The 21,317-nt window shown below is 39.0% G+C and overlaps 2 protein-coding genes across 2 annotated transcripts; both read left to right on the plus strand.

The window, feature by feature from the left end:
- The first annotated feature begins 463 nt into the window (after positions 1-463).
- catip (ciliogenesis associated TTC17 interacting protein) lies at positions 464-7,663 on the plus strand. The gene is made up of 9 exons (XM_034703287.1): positions 464-560; positions 2,128-2,313; positions 2,407-2,462; positions 2,761-2,847; positions 3,079-3,246; positions 3,330-3,454; positions 6,911-6,987; positions 7,077-7,144; positions 7,221-7,663. The coding sequence occupies exons 1-9, from the start codon at positions 530-532 to the stop codon at positions 7,386-7,388; spliced, it is 966 nt and encodes a 321-aa protein (XP_034559178.1). The 5' UTR covers positions 464-529; the 3' UTR covers positions 7,389-7,663.
- A 1,157-nt stretch (positions 7,664-8,820) lies between these two features.
- Positions 8,821-19,506, plus strand: casp8 (caspase 8, apoptosis-related cysteine peptidase). Its single transcript, XM_034702253.1, has 12 exons — positions 8,821-9,003; positions 11,469-11,625; positions 12,091-12,266; positions 12,371-12,476; positions 13,898-14,027; positions 14,147-14,193; positions 14,280-14,343; positions 14,525-14,586; positions 14,687-14,795; positions 15,822-15,949; positions 17,825-18,216; positions 19,023-19,506. Exons 2-12 carry the CDS (start codon positions 11,515-11,517, stop codon positions 19,156-19,158), a joined length of 1,461 nt encoding a protein of 486 aa, XP_034558144.1. The 5' UTR covers positions 8,821-9,003; positions 11,469-11,514; the 3' UTR covers positions 19,159-19,506.
- Positions 19,507-21,317: the final 1,811 nt, after the last annotated feature.

Consider the following 21,317-nt stretch of genomic DNA (forward strand, 5'->3'; position numbering starts at 1 on the left):
CCAGCAAGCACACTGTTCATGCTGGAGCTTTTGCAGTGAACATTTCACTCTGTGTCAGGTGAATGGGTAACCTGTGTGTTTGGTGTGTTAGCAGCAGTTTTCAGGGCTTAAAGAGAACATTTTCAGAATGTGCTTGTACTTTTTTTCACCAAAACAAAGAGAAACATTTAGAGTTTTCATTATTTATAGGTTACTATGTTATGATTATACTGGTCCGGCCCACTTCAAATCAACCTGGGCTGTATGTGGCCCCTGAACTGAAATGAGTTTGACGCCCCTGCCTTAAGTTCTTCATTGGAAACTTTGAAACATTTTCATTCAACCACTTTGATATAAGTGTAAGAATTAAATGTGTTCACTCGGTCTATGGCTCAGGGTGGGAGTACCCTGCTTTCAGATTCAGCTGCGCGCGTACAAGCGTCTTTACGGTAATGCAGCGTCGTTGCCATAACAACTCGGATTTGTCTGCTTTTCCGTATGTGGAAGGAGACTGAAGATAAAAGTGCAGCAAAAGGCTAATCCAAAGAAAATGAGAAAAACAACCTTCATGGACAGCATAGGTAGGTGGTCTAAGTGTCGAGGTGCTGTAGGCTTGTATGGTGTGAGGGGTCGACCCCTATAGAAAGTGCGTGTCTGCAGGGGAGGAAGCTACACCTGGTTTTGGCACATCTTGAGAGAGTTAGTGGTGTTTGTTTCATTTAAGCATTGAGGAGACATTTAAAAATCAGATTTGGAATTATTGAATACTGTCACTCATACAACTAGTACTTGATTAAATATGATCTAACTGATTTATCACAACATGGGTCACTTTGCCTTACCAGAATTCTGCAACTGCTAGAATTACCATAGCTGTCAATTTGACTGCTCAGACATTATTTGCAATTTGGATAATCAATAAAAAGATCTGAGAATAAATTGATGGAATAGGTAAAAACAACAACAAAAAAAAAAACATCAGGACACAAATTGGAAATGATAATGAATGAGTATTTTATTTATTTAATTTATATTTATATTTAACATTTATATTTATATTTAGCATTTATATTTATATTTAGCATTTATATTTAACATTTAGATTTAACATTTTTATTTAGCATTTATATTTAAATTTAACATTTATATTTAGCATTTATATTTGTATTTAACATTTAGATTTATATTTAATATTTAAATTTATATTCAACATTTAGATTTATATTTAGCATTTAGATTTATATTTAGCATTTGAATTTATATTTAATATTTAGATTTATATTTAATATTTAGATTTATATTTAATATTTAAAATTATATTTAACATTTGGATTTAAGAATTATTTTAACCTAATATATTTTTCACAACAAAATTAAATGTGAAGAACATCACAAATATTCCTCTAAATGTGATTTAAAAAAAAAAAGTGACTATCAAAAATTCACTCTACATTTTTATGACGTTTTGGAGCTAAATGTGGAGAAATGTTGCTGTTATTTTCGGTGTGCACAACTTTACAAACGGCGCCCCATACATAACTTCTCTGAAATTACCCATTCAAACTCAAACTGAATCAATTTTCTTTGTGAAATAAAAACAAATGTATCCTGCCTTGAAAATAGGTTGGTGTCATCATAAGACCTTAAGGGAAATAGATCCTGACGGGGTAAGGGGGTGGACGAGACCCCCATAGCCATACATGATCCTGCTTATTAGTCTACACGGTTACTGACTTAAGATCCAAATATGTTGGCAGAAAACATTGTTTAAAAGAAGATTTTATTGATTTGAAATTATTCATGTATATAGTTTTTTAAAAATAGTCCCAGTTATTCCACTTAAAATAAGGAGGCATAATGTTACAACTTAAAGCTGCTGTTGGTAGGAATGGTGTAAAAAACTCATAATACCAATCGGTACTCATCTGTAAGTGAAGTAATTTGAGATTATGGCCAAATCTATGTGTTTTCCAATTGCCTTTGTATCAAACAATGTTATAATTCCCCTCGTTCCCGTTATCACGGACCAATCAGAGCTACTCCCCAACCCTCTGTCCTGATTGGTCGAGTGGCGGCCCCACTATGTTGCCCTGATTGGCTGGGAAGAAACTACTTCCTCTTAGTTGATTTCTCCACCTTTTCTCTCAGAGCCTGCAGAGCTGCAGAGATGCGTGTTTGCAGACTCACTGGTGACTGTGTCAGAAGGAGGCAGAGACCTGGGGAAGTTCACAGTTAAAGTGGAGTTTGCCAGCAGAGGCCAGAAGCCATGTATGCTGCTGCACGCTCAGAGCCAGGGGGCCATCGATGGCTCCCCCTGTGGAACAACGGTGACAGGTGAGGAGAGGCTGCATGGACAGACCCATCTCCATTGTTTTGTCTATTTACTGATGTTTCAGTATCCTCATGCACCTCCTTTGTCAATTTAAGCTTACCTAGCAGCAGACCTGGAAGTGCTGGAGGAAGATTACCATGAGTATGTTAAGGTGAGTCATTGCAAGTTTCTTATAGTGTCTCATTTTAAAACATGTGGCATCTACTGCACCTGTTTACCTTTTAGTCCCATTCCAGCTGTCCACTGACATATTTACATGTTGATGTGTGGTTAAAGTTAGGTTGTGAAGTTGGGTGATGAAATTCAAGGGAAAAAGGTCTAAAGTCCTCAATTTGGCATCATATGAATATTTGTTCTCAATGTCTGTTCACTCATAGAGCCCAACCTTTTTCTGTGCCAGCCTTTATTTTTATTTTCTTGCCTTATAACTTGTACAAATCATTTTTCAGCTCGAGGGTCACAGTTTGGACAAGAGGTGCCACATGGTGCAGAGTGATGGGCAGATGGTTATAAATAAAGTTACCACTGTAGGCGAGGTAAGGTTGGAACATTATTTTCGTTTAAATCAGTGTTGCATACATATGTAAAGACTTCTTGCTTGGTGACATTCAAATTGACAATTCTGAATAACTATTGTAATCTTGTGTGTGTGTGTGTGTGTGTGTGTGTGTGTGTGTGTGTGTGTGTGTGTGTGTGTGTGTGTGTGTGTGTGTGTGTGTGTGTGTGTGTGTGTGTGTGTGCGTGTGTGTGTGTGTGTGTGTGAGCAGGAGGTGACAAAGGAGAGGGTTTCTTATCCCGTGTCTGTCCTCAGAGGGTTGGTAACCGAGGGTTCAAACCTACTGATGATGCGTCTGTTTGCTCTGAGGAAGAAAGTTCCAGAAAAAGTGTCCTTTGTGTCTTTGAACCAGGGACTGCACATCATTCACACCACGTTTGTGAGTCATTGTAACTGTAAGACTTCTTATTTGTTCTGTTTACTGAAAGGTTGAACACTGTTGATCTGTCCCTCTGTGCTCAGAGTGAGCTGGGTGTGAAGGAGCTGGAGATAGGGGGAGAGACCGTGGAGGTGTTTGGGGTGGAGAGGATCGTTCACTCAGTGGAGGACACACCCACCACCTGGCAGAGCTACTTCCTGGCTGATGGGTAAGGCCTAAAACGTAACCGCCTCAGGCTCTTGTCATTGTTGACCCTCTCACCTGTCCCCACTGTGGATCAAACAGGGTATGACTGATGGCTATACATGAAGACAGTTCAGTCAGACAACTCACGTTTGAATTGTTTATTGTAGCAGCAAATCCATATTACATGTTCAGTGCCCAGGCTCTGGCATCATCACTCCCTGCATAATAAGTTTACATGCAGACATTGAGGAGTGATGAGCAAAACATACTGAACACACCCTGGAGCCTGCAGGTGGATTCTGGGGTGGCGGTGGGGATGAAAGAATATGCAGCAATAGGAATGCAGGGCAGCAGAAGCGTTGACAGGCAGAGGGAGAGATGGGAGATTTTCCTGGTTTAAGTAGACCGCCAAATTGAGAGGCAGAGCGCCTGATTGGATGATGATTATGAGAGTGGGACATGTGACGTGTGTATAGCAGTGCAGCTTGAGTTGTCTGCCTGAACTAGCTCACAGGCGTCGCTTCATTTCTTCTAGGGATTGCTGCTAATTTATGTACCATGTAGCAATTTGAATGGCTCTTGCATGAATGGTGCTTTATAAATACACGTACCATGCCTAACATGCAGATCAAAAAATTTAAAGATAAGCATTTGTGAGGTATTATGTTGAAGTCAGTCAGTCAGTCAGTCAGTTTGTTGGACAATAATTTCACATAATGGAGCAACAGTTCTAAAAGTTGTCTGTGTTCTGTCCAACCCTTGAGGTTAGGGTTAGGGTTAGGGTTAGGATTAGGGTTAGGGTTATGATAAGGGTTAGGGTTAGGGTTAGGATTAGGATTAGGATTAGGGTTAGGGTTAGGGTTAAGGTTATGATTAGGGTTAGGGTTGTGAATAGGGTTAGGGTTAGGGTTGTGATTAGGGTTAGGGTTATGATAAGGGTTAGGGTTAGGGTTAGGATTAGGATTAGGATTAGGGTTAGGGTTAGGGTTAGGGTTAAGGTTATGATTAGGGTTAGGGTTGTGAATAGGGTTAGGGTTAGGGTTGTGATTAGGGTGAGGGTTAGGGTGAGGGTTAGGGTTAGGGTTGTGATTAGGGTTAGGGTTAGGATTAGGGTTTGGGTTAGGGTTAGGATTAGGGTTATGGTTATGATTAGGGTTAGGGTTAGGATTAGGGTTAGGGTTAGGGTTATGATTAGGGTTAGGGTTAGGGTTATGATTAGGGTTAGGGTTAGGACTAGGGTTAGGGTTAGGGTTAAGGTAAGGGTTGTGAATAGGGTTAGGGTTATGATTAGGGTTAGGGTTAAGGTTATGATGAGGGTTAGGATTAGGGTTGTGATAAAGGGTTAGGGTTATGGTTATGATTAGGGTTAGGGATAGGGTTGTGATTATGGCTAGGGGTTAGGGCTAACCCTAATCCTTACACTAACCTTAACCCTAATCCTTACACTAACCCTAACCTTAATCCTAACCCTAACCATAACCCTAATCATAACGCTAACCGTAACCCTAACCACAACCCTCACCTTAACCCTAACCCTAGTCCTAACCCTAATCATAACCCGAACCCTAATCCTAACCCAAACCCTAATCCTAACCCTAACACAAACCCTAACCCCTACCCAATTGGGATTATGCTTAGAGTTAGGGTTAGGACCAGAACTAAACTTAAGCAAACAGAACCAGAACCACACTAATGCAAACTGAAACAGAACTAAACTCAAGCCAACAGAACCAGAACCAAACTTAAGCAACCAGAACCAAACTCAAGCAACCAGAACCGAACAAGAACCGAACCAGAACGGAACAAGAACCGAACCAGAACCGAACCGGAACCGAACCGGAACCGAACCGGAACTGAAAAAAACCCTGAACCAGAACCGAACCAGAACCGAACCAGAACCGAACCAGAACCAGAACCAAACTCAAGAAAAGGGACCAGAACCAAAACCAAGCAACCAAAACCAAACTCAAGCAACCAGAACCGAACCAGAACCGAACCAGAACCGAACCAGAACCGAACCAGAACCGAACCAGAACTGAAAAAACCCTGAACCAGAACCGAACAAGAACCGAACAAGAACCGAACCAGAATCGAACCGGAACCGAACCGAACCAGAACCGAACCAAAACCGAACCGGAACTGAAAAAACCTGAACCAGAACCGAACCAGAACCGAACCCAGAACCGAACCAGATCCAAAGTCAAGCAAACGGAACCAGAACCAGAACCAAACTCAAGCAACCAGAACCAGAACCAAGTCAAGCATCCAGAACAAGAACCAAACTAAAGCAGACCGAACAAGAACCAATCTCAAGCAAACAGAACCAGAACCAAACTCGGGCAAACATTATTAATGTCCTTAGTGCAGGTTGGCATTGAGATAAATCAGATGCCTCAGCTTGGATGGGCCGATCCGATTTCTCCTCTCAGTGAGAATTTGCCCTGTCTTTGAGAAGAACCCTAACCCTAACCCTCTCAGAAGGAACAGATGAAGCCACGCTACACAGCCTCCCCTCCATCACCTATATCCTATATCCTCACATGTGATTGGCCGCATGGCCGCCATGCTGACCAATCAAAACAAAGTTCTGCTGTGAGCAGAGCTGGGGCTGAGCACTGTGAGAGCTAAGCAGCGAAAGGAAAAAAACTGATTCACTATAAAGCATCGTCTCTCAGAGCCGCAGCTTTTGATCATGACACATCACTAATCTAATTACATTAATCACATGTGCTTAATCTGTGTTACAATTATGAGGGGGTCCTTGGACAATTTTCTCACCTGTAAGGGGTCCTGGCTCCAAAAAGTTTGAGATCCCCTGGTCTAGACTACTGTAACGGTGTCTTTACAGGACTCCCTAAAAAGTCCATCAGACGGCTGCAGTTCATACAGAATGCTGCTGCTTGAGTCCTAACAAGGACCAAAAAAGTAGACCACATCACTCCAGCTCATAGATCTCTACACTGGCTTCCTGTCTGTCAGAGGATAGACTTTAAAATCCTGCTGATGGTTTATAAAGCACTGAATGGTTTAGGCCCAAAACACATTGCTGGTCTGCTGCTACTGTATGAACCATCTGGACCTCTGAGGTCACCAGGTACTGGTCTGCTTTCAGTCCCTTGAGTCAGAACGAAACATGGTGAAGCAGCCTTTAGTCATTATGCACCACATATCTGGAACAAACTCCCTGAAAGCTGTCGGTCCGCTCCAAATCTCACCTCTTTTAAATCAAAGACTAAGACTTTTTTATTTGCCACTGCCTTCCTGTAACTTTCTTTAAATGCAATTTGTATTATTATTTTTTAACATATTTGTAATTTCTCTTTTCTATGTTTCTTTATATATTTTTCATTTAATTATGCTCTTTTATGCTTGTCTGAATGTTTCAAATGCTTTTAATGTTTTAATGTAAAGCACAATGAGTTGCCCTTGTGTATGAAATGTGCTACACAAATAAAGCTGCCTTGCCTTGCCTAATCAGGCACTTGGCCAGCAGAATGCAGGTTGGCTCTCCTGTCACCATGAGGCTTCTGCAGCTGCCATCACAGCAACAAAAAGGTAATGATTCCTACACTCGTTGAAATCGTCTTCTGTTTGGAAACAGAGTTAGTCATGTTGTTTTATGTTTGTGTTTATTGAATTTAAAGGTTTTGAAAAGATCCCACTGGTTTGGGAGGAAGACATGCAGATGTGCTCCATTTTTTTGGACAGAAAGGTAACAATGCTGTTTGTACTATGATTAAAATATGAGAGGGACAATTTATGGATGTGTTTTTGTCTTGTTACGGCAGGAGGAGCTGAAGGCCAACCACGCCTCATACCTCAGACAGCACCCAGAGGTACATGCGCTCATATCTGACTTTCTGCAGTTCCTGCTGCTGAGAAAACCTGATGACGTCATCCAGTTTGCCAGAGAGTACTTCCTCCCATTTGCTTCCATTTCCCAGAACCCAGACTAATAGCTCTGATGCTCAGAAACCACACAGAGGCCAAAACTCACCTTTTGAAAATGATCTTTATATAGATTTCTATTAATCTATATTTTCACTTGAGACTAAGTTTGGCTTTTTACTTTCATGCACTGTCCTTTCCCAGGATCACACCTAACTACTGTCACAGTAAAAAACATGTTGGATATACTATAACAAAAGAAAAACTTCAAACTTCACCTGTTCTGTATGGTTTTGCTTTGAAAAACATTATATTTCTGAATAAAGCTGCTTTTCCCCATACAGTCTTTGCATTTTTATTTTGGACTGTCATTCATGTCTGGACAGAGTTCTTACAGTAGAGATGTGACGTTCGCGAGCGAGTTGGTCTTTTGAACGGCTCTTCTATGTGAACAATGAGAACCGATTCGCAGTTGCGAGTTGTTCATTTGGGAGCCGTTTTTATATGCAGATGGCCCACGCTGCCTTCACTTGTCACCTGCATGCCCCATGAGTCTTTTGTTCACACTTATTGTCTACGCTTTGTTATTGTTTACATTGTTTTGATGTGGATTCGAGTCAAGGAGTTGAGCTCCTGTTTGTAAAGTAGTTCAGGTGCAGAAATACCAGGTGGGGTAGTACAATTTTGCATTCACATTTTTATAATGTCCTAATTTTTATTCAAGTTGTATTTATATTTTTTATATACATGTATATTTATTCTTATTTATTATTTTTTACATTTTTTTCTGTATTGTTAAAATGTTCTTGTGTGGAAAATTTTACAGTAGAGTTGTTTTGCATGCAAGTTATCTGTAGCCTGCGTAGCTTTTATAGTGCCACAAATTTTTTTAGGTGAGGGAAAATTCAAAATAGTGATCTCACTGTGGAAGCATGGGAATATGGCACCATCTTATGGAATGTTTACAATGCCTAATGAAATTATAATCAATATTTCAGAATAATTCCCACCAATAGAGTATATATATTGGTGGAATGTGTAAGTTTCTAGTAGTATTCTGATCCAAATCTTATCTTACCAGTGATTGATTCCTTGATAAAAACGAGTTACCCCTGGTTAACTTTTAAAAAATAAATAAATATAACAATGAGCCAAAGAGCCAGTCTTTTGAACGGCTCTTTGAAAGGAACGCGTCCTCAAGATCCGGTTCCCTTCAAAGAGCCTTAAATCCCATCTCTCTGAGAAGTTTGTTTATCACTTCGAAGCATAGACGAGTCAAACCCGGATTGTAGAACTGTTCTCGTCTTCAAAATAAAAGTGTATACATTTTTTGTTGTTGTTGAAAAAATAAAGGCTAGCTGCAGTCTTCTTCAAAAAAAGGTTAAACAAAATAGTAGTCGTCCAATTTGCACTCTGCATCTTGACATCAGCTAGCACGAGGACAGGAGTAGTCTATTAATGAAAATGCTTCTTTTATTTTGAAGGTTTAAAGAACAGTTCCTCTGAAAGTGAAAGAGAACAGAGGAGTTTGAGTAAGAAGCAGAAGAGGGAAACTTGGGTACGCCTGAAGACAACTGCTCCATACACATCTAAAAGTCTTACTTGGTCGGTGTGAAACAGAAGTCACCTTTACTGGAACACAGGAGGCGCGTGTATTAGTTTCCTGGACGGAGGTTGGCTCTGGTAAGTGTAGATTAAAGCTCGCTATGACTAACCTGTGAAACGACAGTATACCGTCACATGACTGATTGTCTATCTTACTGTATATTAATTACAGTTAAAGTAAATGTTTCTCTGTGTTCTTTTCTGTAACTTTTATCGACTTTGAGAAACTTTTCAAACAGTGAAAACCTGTCCGGGGTTTTTATCTTTGACTGACGTCACCGCGTGTTTACGTCAGTCCAGGATAGAAACCCACGCTGCAATGATCCCTGTATTACTTCTGTGAAATATGAATTATTACAGTAAATCAGGGAAGATTCTAGGATCAGATGAATAATAAATTAAAAAAAAAAAATACATTTCACTGTTTTGTACATTTTGATGTAATTTCATTCCCACATTTGTGACAGAAAAGTATAACACTTGTGGGGAAAGTCTGTGACTAAACCATCAAATCTGATAAAGGTTATTTAAATGCAGAGCCACAGCTCCTCAACATATACATAAACAGTACATGTATGTTTCTGAAGTAGTGAGTACCAAAAATACAAAAAAATGACATTGGACTTACTTTTTGGACTTTGATTTGAAATGCAATGCACAGAACGTAAAACACATGAACTTTTGACTTTTTCAATGTTTTTCTCTGCCTTTTTCCTTCTTGTCTGTATTATATAATTTGATAAGTTTTGCGTGCCGCTATTGTTACATTGTTACAATGTCATTTAGCAGACGCTTTTATCCAAAGCGACAAGAACAAGAACAACACAAGCAAAGATCTAGACAAGAGGAAACAAGATCAGTACGAGTAACAAATTGCTTAAAGTTAATTTGGGTGCAGGCACTGCCAAGCAGTGTAAAGGCAATGCACAAAAGTAAATAAGGTTTTTGTTTTTTTCTTAATAAAATAAGGAACATCTACAATGAAGCAACCAAACAATTTAAGACCATCCATTATCATCATCAACAATTAACATCACCACAATAATTACCAAAGTACCAAATGGTGGGTCACTCAAGAGCTGAACACAGATTCCCAGAGTATTCTCAGTTTCTTTTCTTACCTGGTTCTTCCTGATCTTGCACTCTCTCCTCTCCTTCCCCTTATTCATCTCTCCTTCTTTGGACTGACAATACAAATAGGTTGTATTCAACTAGATGAAAAATTACATAACATTTTAAAAATACTAATAATAATACTGGTTGGAGCTATTTACATTGTTTCGTATGTTGGATTATTTTTACTTTAATCAATTGATTTATTTATTGTTATTTAATTTAAGGTAATTAACTTTAATGCCATAGGGGTATTAGTATATTTCGTTACTCACTTTTATAGGTTGATAGTTTTGCACCGGGTGACGTCTATATATATGAGTAGGTAAGATAGGAGGGGCAGACACCGGGGATGGTGAATGTTTTTTAACCGGGAGATTTGAAAGCAAGACGCTACCTTTTGTTTGAGTGAACCTTTTGTTATGCAATAAACCACCAAAAGACTGAATACTTCGCTGGACATTGACACTTTTTTGGACACCGTGTAAGATCCACTCTCCCCATGCCCCGTGGCCAGATTTTGATTTGAGATTTAAGTTTTGTAAGTTGACCAAGTCAAACAGCCACTACAATACTAATAAATGAAGTCCTCTCTCTGCTCCTCTCTCTCTCTTTTTGTACTGTCAACCAAAAGACAAATAACCAAACAATGCGTTTTATATCTAATAAGAGATATAAACTGATACATTGATCCAACTTACAACATCATTCTAGATAGATAGACCATTTGATCGTACACTCTTACCTGAACCTGGCTCTTTTTTTTTTCTGCTGTATTTTTGTTGTTAAAATGTTACGTTTCAACCAAGTGCTGTATGGTTTTGAAACTTTTCTATCTTGTTAAAAAAAAGCTCTCAAATTTTAGGGGCACTGAATTCAATTTAGGGGTGCTTCAGCCCCCCCAAAATGGGCAAGAAACGCCAACGCAGTAAATGTTATTAATGTAGTAGTAGGGGAAGAGAGAAGGCTACATTGTTTTTGTCAGATGTCAAATATAAATGAATTGGATAAAGCAAGAGAACATTAGGCATCAGATAAAGAATCAAATAAAGAAAAGGGAATTGATCACGTGACAATACACCACTCAACCACAATAAACACATGTCATAGGGGTGTAAATCACACTTTCATCATATTGATTACTTCTTTGGACACTTCTACAATAACCTGTGAATGGAGCAAGCGTCAACTTCTGGTCTAAAAATATGAGTCCAATACGGAAGTGCTAGAGTTGATACTTTATGGAGTTGAGAAATATATGTTAAATATTTATATCACTGCATTTGGTTGAGAGTTTAGAGTTATTGTTTTGTAGTGCAATAACAACTTTAGTTCAAGGTTTGGTGTCAACAAATTTGCAACAGGATTTTTTTTTGTAATATTGTTTTATGTCTTCAGTTTTTCAAAATGTTTGTCTCTCTATCCTTCAGAGCTCAGTGAGCTGATCTTCAGGCCCGTGCAGGTGGAAGGGGGTCTATGATGGACAGGCTGAAGCTGTCCCGCATAGATGAGGAGCTGGACTCCTCTGAGGTGGCCTCCCTCTGCTTCTTGTGTAGTGATGTCGTCACCAGGAAACGCCTGGAGGGGGTGAGAACCAGAAAACATTTATTATTTGTATGTTTTAAAACCCCATTTCAGAGGAACAAGTCAGTGTTTCAGTTAAAGTTAGTGTAAGATTCACCAAAATGAAAATGCTGCATTGTAGAAGTGTTGTTTTCCTCTCTTTCATGTATGTATAAGACTATCTGCAAAGCAACGTTCAAGACAAACTTAACAAACAGCGACAAAGTCAAGAAAGAACACGAGTGGAAGACAATAAGTAAAGACAGTAACAGCTGTAGAAAGGCATCTATTGAATCTATTGTACAGTAAAACTTCTCTACTTCCAAAAATGAATCCCTTTCTTTTAATGAAAAACTGGTGCATTCAGTGGCTTATAGTAGTATTATTGCTGAATTGGATGTGCTCTCAGTCACTGATTAAATTCTAGGTCTGCATTATGTTTCCTTTTGAGGTTTATCTCATTCAAAGTTTGTTCTTGTTCTCAAAAAGGTCCAGGATGCTAAACAGCTCTTCTTAAGGCTGGAGGAAAGAGGTCTGCTGGACAATGGCATCTTTCTGTCTCAGCTGCTCCATACAATCGGTCGAGCAGACCTCCTCAGCCTCCTCGAGACGGACAGCAGGCGACCAGAAGAAATGGACGCAAATCCCCTTCTGTCAGCTTACAGGTAAAGGAATGGAAGATGAAATGTAAGAACTACAATTCAGTCAGTGTGATTCTTAAAGCTTCACTGATCCTTCTTCATTTCTACCCCTCTGCTCCTTCTGTCAGGGTGATGCTCTATGAGACTGATCAGAACATGACTCAGATGAACTTTGACAAGATGGTGTTTCTTCTGGACGGCAAGCTGGACAAAAGACAACTTGAGAAATGCAAGGTGAGAACACACACACCTTCACCTGTTAGGCTGAACCCCACCTTAGCCAGTGCTGCACAATATTATTATATTCTGCAATCTGATCAGAAGTCACACAGAATATTTAACAGTCAACTCTTTTTGTGCTCATTGCATTATCTCATGGTCAGCACTATTACTGGTTCTCCTCAGATCCACTTGGGTTTATCTCGTTATGATAAATAGATCCACAGTAGCAGAATGAGACCCAGCGTGGACCATAATGACTTAATAAAACATGGAGCCCATAGTCTTGTTATATCCATGAAGTCCTCTTTTGAAATCCACCTCAGTTCAGCAATTTTGAACACTAGCATCCTGTGGACCCTTCAACTCTGTGGTGTTGGAGTACTCAGAAAAAGAAGATGCAGCTGACAAATGCAGTATGTTGGTCATATAGAGTAATAATACAGAGTACTACTGTCAATGCAATGAAATTCATTTTTCCCTGGCACCCTCTCATCTCTCAAAAACCAGTGGTAAAAAAAGAAATACACAAATAAGTAGCAGCATAAGAATAAAAACAACCCTAACCTCCTCTAACTCAGTACCATGGAATAAATGAAATGGATGAAAAAAAAAGTAATCAAAGCTGTTGGAGCTGACATTTTGGTCTTATGAAAGCAAGTGTGGAGGCAGATTAGGAATGAGTTTGTGTATGTGACCTGTGTCAGGAGACAGTTTTTGACTGCTGAAGCAGCATGGTGCTGCAGGAGTTATCAATCAATCAATCAATCAATCAATCAATCAATCAATCAATCAATCAATCAATCAATCAGACTTTATTTATAAAGCACTTTTCATACAATGGCATTGTAACACAAAGTGTTGTACATTAAAACAACCTAAAATAGAATATATTAAGAAATTACATCAGAACAGGTTCTTGCTTTGACTTGGAGCAGATGCTTGTGGTTTTGGACACTTCAATGACTCACCGTTCCTTCTTTATGCTGCTAATCTGGTACAGAAAGCTGCAGAGGCCTGGATTTGTCGTCAGAGCTGTCAATCATGACATCACATCCCCTGTTTTTAATGTCAGATAATTAAAGCTAAGCTTGTCTGAAAAACTGCTAATAGGCAGCAGAGGGAGCTCTAAATCTTTTGGCTTCAAAGCCAAAGGGCTCATATTTTGTCAATTTGATATACAGTCAATGTTCTGAACTATTAAATGCAACACAAACCTTCCTTTACTGCATCCATCTAGTCCCCGAACTACAGCTTAGAGCTTGTGAACTCACTGAGGTGAAAAAAATAACTCTCTTACTCAGGAGAAACCATGTGAATTCAGCTTTGATATCAAATTTCAACTAATTGATTTGTTTGTGCATTAATTACTCATACTCTAGGACTCTACTGAAAGTGCTTTGAGCCTCTAAATGAACAAACACTTCTCCTCACAGACAGCAATGGATGTGTTCGCTGAAATGGAAAGGAGAAGTTTGCTGTCAAACCAAAAACTTGATCTGTTGCTCACAACACTGCAGGAGTTTGACCAACAACTGGCAGCCACTGTGCAGCGCCACATGCAAGGTATGACACACACTTTAACACACACACACTCAGTATATATAAATATACATATTTCTATATATATAAAATATAAATGTTGTTTGACTGTGAAATTAGTGAAGCGATTGTTCTCTCTGCAGGATTAACCCAGCCTGTCGTCCCTCCTCATATCAGCATGGATTACCAGGTGAGTGTTTGTTAGAGTGTTTGAATGTGTGTTTCTTTGATTTTATAATAAGCCAGTGTACTGAGGACTCTTTTTTTCCCCCACAGAGGGTCAACGACCCCCCTCAGGCCATTGGCCCCCCCGGGTCCATCACTGATACTCAGTCCAGCTGTAAGTCTCTCTGTCTCTCTCTGATTCCTTTTAGCACACAGCCATTGATTGATCGTCCCTAATGGCTGGTTTACAGCTTAAGACCCCCCCCCCCCCTTCTTCCACTCAAGGTTTCCACTCTCATGCGTTCATTTAATATCATTCACAAGGGAAGTAACTTTCCATTGTTTTCCTTCATCAGATGAAGAAGAAATCTTTACTGATGCAGACCCAGTCATAGAGCCTCCTTCTCTTCCTGATGAGGTAATCATTCACCCAACCACGTATTCACATCATCCATTCATCGACAGATCAGTAATGTTCATGATTTGTATTTCTGGGTGTGTTTTTTTTTACCCTTCAGACGGACTATTACCCCCTGATTCATAACCCTCGTGGTCAATGTGTTGTCTTTAACAATGAGATTTTCTCTAATGGGCTGGGGAAGAGAGCAGGGTCTGAGAAGGATGAGGGTATGTCTCCTTATATGTAATCTCTCTATGTACTGATCATCTGTCACTCATGTTGCACCAGACAAAGTGGATGCTGCTCACAGTCACTTCTTGAGTCATATCAGAGAAAGGTTTTTGTGTACATTCACATCTTATTTCATGGCAGTGAGGCCACCATTCAGCATCTTACTAAATAAAACAACAATTCAGCTTTTCTTTCTTTTTAAAGTCTAGCACACACAAACAAATGCAGCATGTGTGGGTCTTTCACTTTGGATCTGTACTCTACTTTTTTGTCCTTCCTTGTTTTAATTTCACATCTTTAAGAGTCAGATGTCTCATTTAAATGAACCCCTCAAAATTCCTACTCCCTACACTACCAGTCAAAAGTTTGGACACAGCTTCTCATTCAATGGTTTTTATTTGTTTGAATTATTTCCAACATTGTAGATTAATACTGAAGACATCAAAACTATGAAATAATCTGGTTTTGCCATAATCTGGATTACAACAGTAGTCAAATAGGGCTCTTGACAAGGCTCATGTTAATTAGAAACCATTCCAGGAGACCACTTCATGAAGCAGACTGAGAGAATACCAAGAGTGTGAAAAGCTGTCATGAAGGAAAAAGGAGGCTACTTTACAGAATCTAAAATATAAAACATATTCTGGTTTATTTAACACTGTTTTGTTCATTAAATAATTCCATATATGTTCTTTCGTAGTTTTGATGTCTTTGGTATTAATCTACAGTGTTTTAAATTATTAAAATAAATACAAACCCTTGAATGAGAAGGTGTTTCCAAACTTTTGACTGGTCGTGTATGTCAATCCAACTTTTTCAGAGGCACAAAAAAACCCCGCAATATACTTCACTGAACTTCCTTTTTGACCTTAAAAGATGTACACAATAATGAAACAAAGTTTAAAATGCAGAGAATCTTTATATTATTTGACGTGAGATGATCACATATGATATGATGATGTAAAATAAAACAAATATTCTGTTATTTTTACACTTTTCTCTCTCTCTCTCATGTGATGCAGAGGCTCTGCGTGACGTGTTCGGCAAACTGGGCTTTACTGTCAATGTTCATCACAACCTGACTGCAGACGACATGCTAAAGGAAGTGAATGAGCTCAGCCAGAGGAGTTTTTTGACGGAGGATGTCCTGGTGAGAGCCGTAACAACAAACACAACTATGTATAATTTACTTAATCCTGTTTAAAAGAGGAGTCTGTGTGATGATGGGGAAACAAATGGAGGACCCATGTGAAGAAAAATAAAGATTTTAATACTGAAAGAACAAAAGGTACAAACCAATCTAACTAAAATGTCCAAGAACTAAATCCAAAAGAAAACACTGGAAACACAGGGAAAAAGAACCACACAGAGAAAACAAGGAAGACAACAGAGGACAGGGGAAACAGATAAACTTAATACACAGAGTGATCAACACAGGTGAAACTAATCAGGTTAATCAAAAAGGAGGGAAACACACAAGGCCAGGAAGTAAAAATCACAGGGATAAAGAACTACAAAATAAAACAGGAAACACAAATAGACTGAAACACAAGAATACACAAGAATACAACATGGAAGGATAATTTATACATAACAGACAGGGAGGAAACAAGGTGAAAGCAAAACTCATGATCAACTCATGACAGTCTGACGGCTTGAAAATACATGTTTAGCTTTGTAGCAGACTTATATGAGGTCATCACCTCTCTCATGTTTACTGTAAATAAGGTAAATATAAAGATAAGGGGCAGCAATCCACAGGAGCGTTTGGTGTAGATTTTGTTCAGCAGTTAAACTGCACGCCTCGTGTTCAGAGACTGTACTCTCTGAAACAGGTGGCCCGCTTTGAATCAGACCTGTGGCTCCTTGTCATTCCCCACTCTCTCTTCCCAGTTTCCTTTAAAGTAAAGGCACAAAAGCCTGAAAATAAACTGAAAGTAAAAGACACAATTCTTCATTTTCAAAGGCTGTAAAAGCAACTTGTATAAATGTTACGTTTCAAAGTGCAGTAAAGCGAAAATGTTTGTTTTCGATAGTCAGCTGCCTTTTCCTTCAGTTTCAATAAATTATGCTAAGTCGGCCAGCTCCTGTCTGACAGCATTCAACAGATTAAACAAAACAAAAAAAGTTTTGTCATTGCAGGTTTCATACAGGATTAAAAAGTTTGATTATAAAAGACTTAACTTCTCTTTTAATATTCTGTACTATTTGAGGTTGTGGGGCTACATGGTAGTACAGTGGTTAAGGTTTGAATCCCTGGCTGGCATGAGTGGGTTCTCTCCGGCTTCCTCCCACAGTCCAAAAACATGCTTGTCAGGGTGATTAGTGACTCTAAACTGCTTGTAGGTGTGTGTGTGTGTGTGTGTGTGTGTGTGTGTGTGTGTGTGTGTGTGTGTGTGTGTGTGTGTGTGAATGGTTGTTTGTCGCTCAGTGTTTGCCTTATGATGGACTGGCGACCTGTCCAGAGTGTACCCATCCTCTCGTCAAATGACAGCAGGGCTCACCCCAAATGGGATAAGTGTTGAAGATAAGGGATGGATGGATGTAACATGTTTTGTATCCAAACTTGCAGACAGTATGTTGGACAGCTATGACAGTGTATGAAAGCCCTTCTTGTTTTATTTTTTTATTTGTTGGGGAGTTTGAGTCAGAGTACATTTGACCTGATCTTACAAATATAAATCAAACAGTTAAACTATCCGTCCATTTTTGGGTTCTTATGAAACAGACATGAATAATCTGTAGCCTGTTTTTAAAAGCTTGAATCTCGGGCGACAATAGAGATAACCCACCAGAGAATCATAGGCGGCTTACAGATAAATGAGAGTGGTGTATAGTTTCTTATTTAATTGTCAGTAAGAGTATGTTTCCTGAAACCTCCCTTTAAGATGACGTGTTTAGAGTAGCTCTGACCTGACCACAACTTTCTTTGGTACAGTGGGATTGTTGCACATAAAACCATCTCATGGTTGAGCTACTTGAGAAGTGAAACTACTCTTGAAAACCTTTTCGCCTCTGTCCTCAGGTGGTGTGCGTGCTTTCTCACGGAGAATTGGGAAGTGTCTACGGGACTGATGAGAAAGAGGTGCCTATCAAAAAGCTGACTGTTCCCTTCACGAGCGGGCAAGTTCCCAGCTTAGCAGGAAAGCCCAAACTGTTCTTCATCCAGGCATGTCAGGGAAGCGGTTACCAGAGAGGATCTGTGCCTGTTCCCCCGAGGCCGAGCCAGCAGAGCGGGGTCAGACAGAGCCGCCTGGAAGAAGATGCCGGTCGCATTCAGGATGATACGGTGCCCTGGGATGCTGACTTCTTGCTGGGCATGGCCACGGTGCCAGCGTGCAAGTCATTTCGAAACACTTCCACGGGCTCCATCTACATCCAGGAGCTGTGCAGGCAGCTCCATAAGTCAGCAAGGAGGTGAGTCACAACTCCACAAGGAGTTTAGGTTGAGGAGTGTTGAGCTCTTTGCCCAGTAGCTTCAATCTAATAAAAATAATACATTTATTTTATATAGCGCTTTTCAAAAACTCAAAGACACTGTACAATTGTTAAAATCAATACAAGCAAAAAAGAAATAACACAGATCAAACAAAACAACAGTTCAATCACAAATTAAAAGCTAACTTAAAAAGGTGAGTTTTTAAAAGAGATTTGAAAGCTGAAATATTCTGCAAATGTGAACTAAATCTGTGCCCCCAAACCCGCTATGTGTAAATAACAAGCAGCAACCTCCAGCTGTGAGAAATGAAGTCAATGCAGAAGTGTCAAAAACTGCAGTTCATAAAGTGTCTGCTTGAGGCTGGCTCTGGAAGAACCAGAAACCATAAGCTGATCTTCACAGCAGAAATAAAAATGTTTACAGCCTGGTACAAAAAAGGAGTGTAGTCTGGATAGCTCATTTCTCGTTGGGCACACACTGTGGGGGGGGGGGGCTCCCGCCGCCGATTGGCTTCAAAACAGCACTTCAGAAACAGATGGGTGACATCACTGATTCTACGTCCAATATTTATAGTCTATGTAAATAATTAAGCTCCTAACAATAATAAAAAATGGCACAAAGTTGTTCTTCATTTAAAGTTTAAAGATGAAGCTACATCTGCTCAGTCTGACACAACTGAGCCCTCGTCTTTACAAAGTTCCCCTTGTTTTGTTTTAAATTTTCCCTTTAACCCAACAAAGAAACATGATGTTTAATCAGTTGTTTCTGATGTTTTCTGTTTCAGCCAGGAGATGGATGATGTCCTGTCCATGCTGACTCGTGTGAACAGGATGGTCAGCAAAGGAGTGTTTCTAAATCACAAGCAAATGCCTGAGCCCAAGTACACCCTCACTAAGAAGCTCGTCCTCAAATACGTTTGATGTCAGATGTGCCAAATCTCAAGTTTCACAGACCAGACTTGTTTAATGTGCATATGAACATGTTCGTGTGTATGTGTCTCTGTGTGATTCAGCTGGATGTATGGATTTGAATGAAGATGATGTATTATCCAGAAAACAAAAAAGTATCATGATAACAAACGTTACAGCAGCCATATGCATGAAATATTATTTTTAAATGATAATTTACATGTGATTCAGGAGAAAAGACACTTTTTAAAAGATTACTTTTGTCACAATGTTAGGGATCACAGTGAAGCAGAGGCAATTGATGCAGCAAGTGACTCAAAGCTGCATATTTTTGTATAGTCAATAAAACAATAAAATCAAGTAATGGTGTCTGTGATTGATTGTTCTTAAAATTATCATTCTTCAGGATTTGTCATTAGTCACAAGTGACTGTGGTGGTTTTATGGAGTTGAAACTATTTCAATTCTTCAGTAGAAGTAGTCACTGTAAATCTAAAGAATACAGGTGCATGCTAAGATCTTGTTTCCACACCCATCAGGAAAAATCTTCTTGTTTTGGGGATTTTAACACTGAATATTAAGAGATAATCATTTTTTTGTATTATATATTTTCAAGGTGTAATCTTTCCAAATTTTAACACAGTCAGTCTAAGAGACCGCTTTTCCCCAAATTTGTGTACAAACTGTTGATCCCATATTCCTCCTCTCCAATGAGACACTGATTTAACAGCTGATAAATGTTGCACTCTTCTATTGTGCAACAATAACTCAATTTAACCTTTCACTGTACAAACTTATTGATTTAAACTACTGCACAATAACTATTAATTTGTTTACCCAACAAACAACACTATTTTATGTATCACTTTACCAAAGTTGTTAACTTATCAAACACACTGTATACCTGTTTATTTATTTATCATGAACAATGACTGCTTATTTATTTATTCATTCACTTCACTGTTACTGCCAGTTCATCCATTTACTGTAAATGAGGACAAAGTGGCAGCTCTTAAGTCTTTGCTAATGTGTAGGTTGCTCATCCTGCTTTATTCTAACAGTGAAATGCATCACTCACTGTGAGTATTTGCTGTGGGGAAAAAGGCTGTTTCTTCACCATGCTATAGATTGACATCTTTTACTCCCCTCTCTTTCACAGCGGTTACAAACTGAAAGAAAATGAATGTTTAGAAATTGTCAGACTTGTTAAGGATGATCTTGTTTGCTTCTGTGGGGCATAAAAACACAGTTTATCTTTGTCAAAAACTTCTCACAGGGACTTTAACTATTCATTCACTGTAAAATATCAAATTTATTTATACACTGTGATCATTGTATTTGTTCTGTTGACAGTCACACATATAAAGACTATTTATTGTATTTTTAATTTTTTTGTAATGCCGCTGTACAAACCGCTGCCTAACAATGTTTTTTTTTCTTCCTACAATTACAGTTGAGTACATATCTATCTAAATGGCTAAATAATAGACTTTAATAGATCAATAATAACAACAACAACAACAACAACAACAAAAACAATGATAATAATAATAATAATAATAATAATAATAATAATAATAATAATAATAATAATAACAATAATAACACTCCAGCTTCCTCCCACAGTCCAAAAACATGTCCATCATGTTAATTGGTCACTCTAAATTGCCTGTAAGTGTGAGTGTGTGCGTGAATGGTTGTCTGTCTCTCCATGTTTGCCCTGTGATGGGTTGGAAACCTGTACAGGGTGAACCCTGCCTTCCACCCGAAGTCAGCTGGGATTGGCTCCAGCCCCCGTGACCCCTAAGTGGATAAGATAATGGATGGGTGGATAAAACTACACATACAAATCTGCAAAGACTGTATTTATTCAAACATTATAGCACTTCTCTTAGTGTACCTTTTATTCTTAGATTTGTCATTTTAATTGTGCTCTTTTATGCTTGTCTGAATGTTTCCAATGCTTTTAATGTTTTAATGTAAAGCATATTGAGTGGCCCTCGTATATGAAATGCGCTATGCAAATAATGCTGCCTTGCCTTGCCTTAGCTAAAGTGGTCCAACCTAAAAAACAGTAATTGTCCTGCTCCTTTTCTGGAAATAATTCAGTGTGTCTGATCTACACCCTCGTATCCTGATAAATCATTGGTTTTAATTCACTGTTTGATATAA

This window comes from Notolabrus celidotus, chromosome 15, assembly GCF_009762535.1.
Source record: "Notolabrus celidotus isolate fNotCel1 chromosome 15, fNotCel1.pri, whole genome shotgun sequence".
Taxonomy (NCBI): Eukaryota; Metazoa; Chordata; class Actinopteri; order Labriformes; family Labridae; genus Notolabrus; species Notolabrus celidotus.

Bases quoted from the DNA above. Each gene is read 5' to 3' on its own strand.
- catip (XM_034703287.1), top strand. From the start codon at position 530: ATGAGAAAAACAACCTTCATGGACAGCATAG. The intron at 2,314-2,406 runs GTGAGGAGAGGC...TGTCAATTTAAG, and splicing joins CTGTGGAACAACGGTGACAG to CTTACCTAGCAGCAGACCTG. The intron at 7,145-7,220 runs GTAACAATGCTG...TTGTTACGGCAG, and splicing joins CCATTTTTTTGGACAGAAAG to GAGGAGCTGAAGGCCAACCA.
- casp8 (XM_034702253.1), top strand. From the start codon at position 11,515: ATGATGGACAGGCTGAAGCTGTCCCGCATAGATGAGGAGCTGGACTCC. The intron at 14,194-14,279 runs GTGAGTGTTTGT...TTTCCCCCACAG, and splicing joins ATATCAGCATGGATTACCAG to AGGGTCAACGACCCCCCTCA. The intron at 18,217-19,022 runs GTGAGTCACAAC...TTTCTGTTTCAG, and splicing joins CTCCATAAGTCAGCAAGGAG to CCAGGAGATGGATGATGTCC.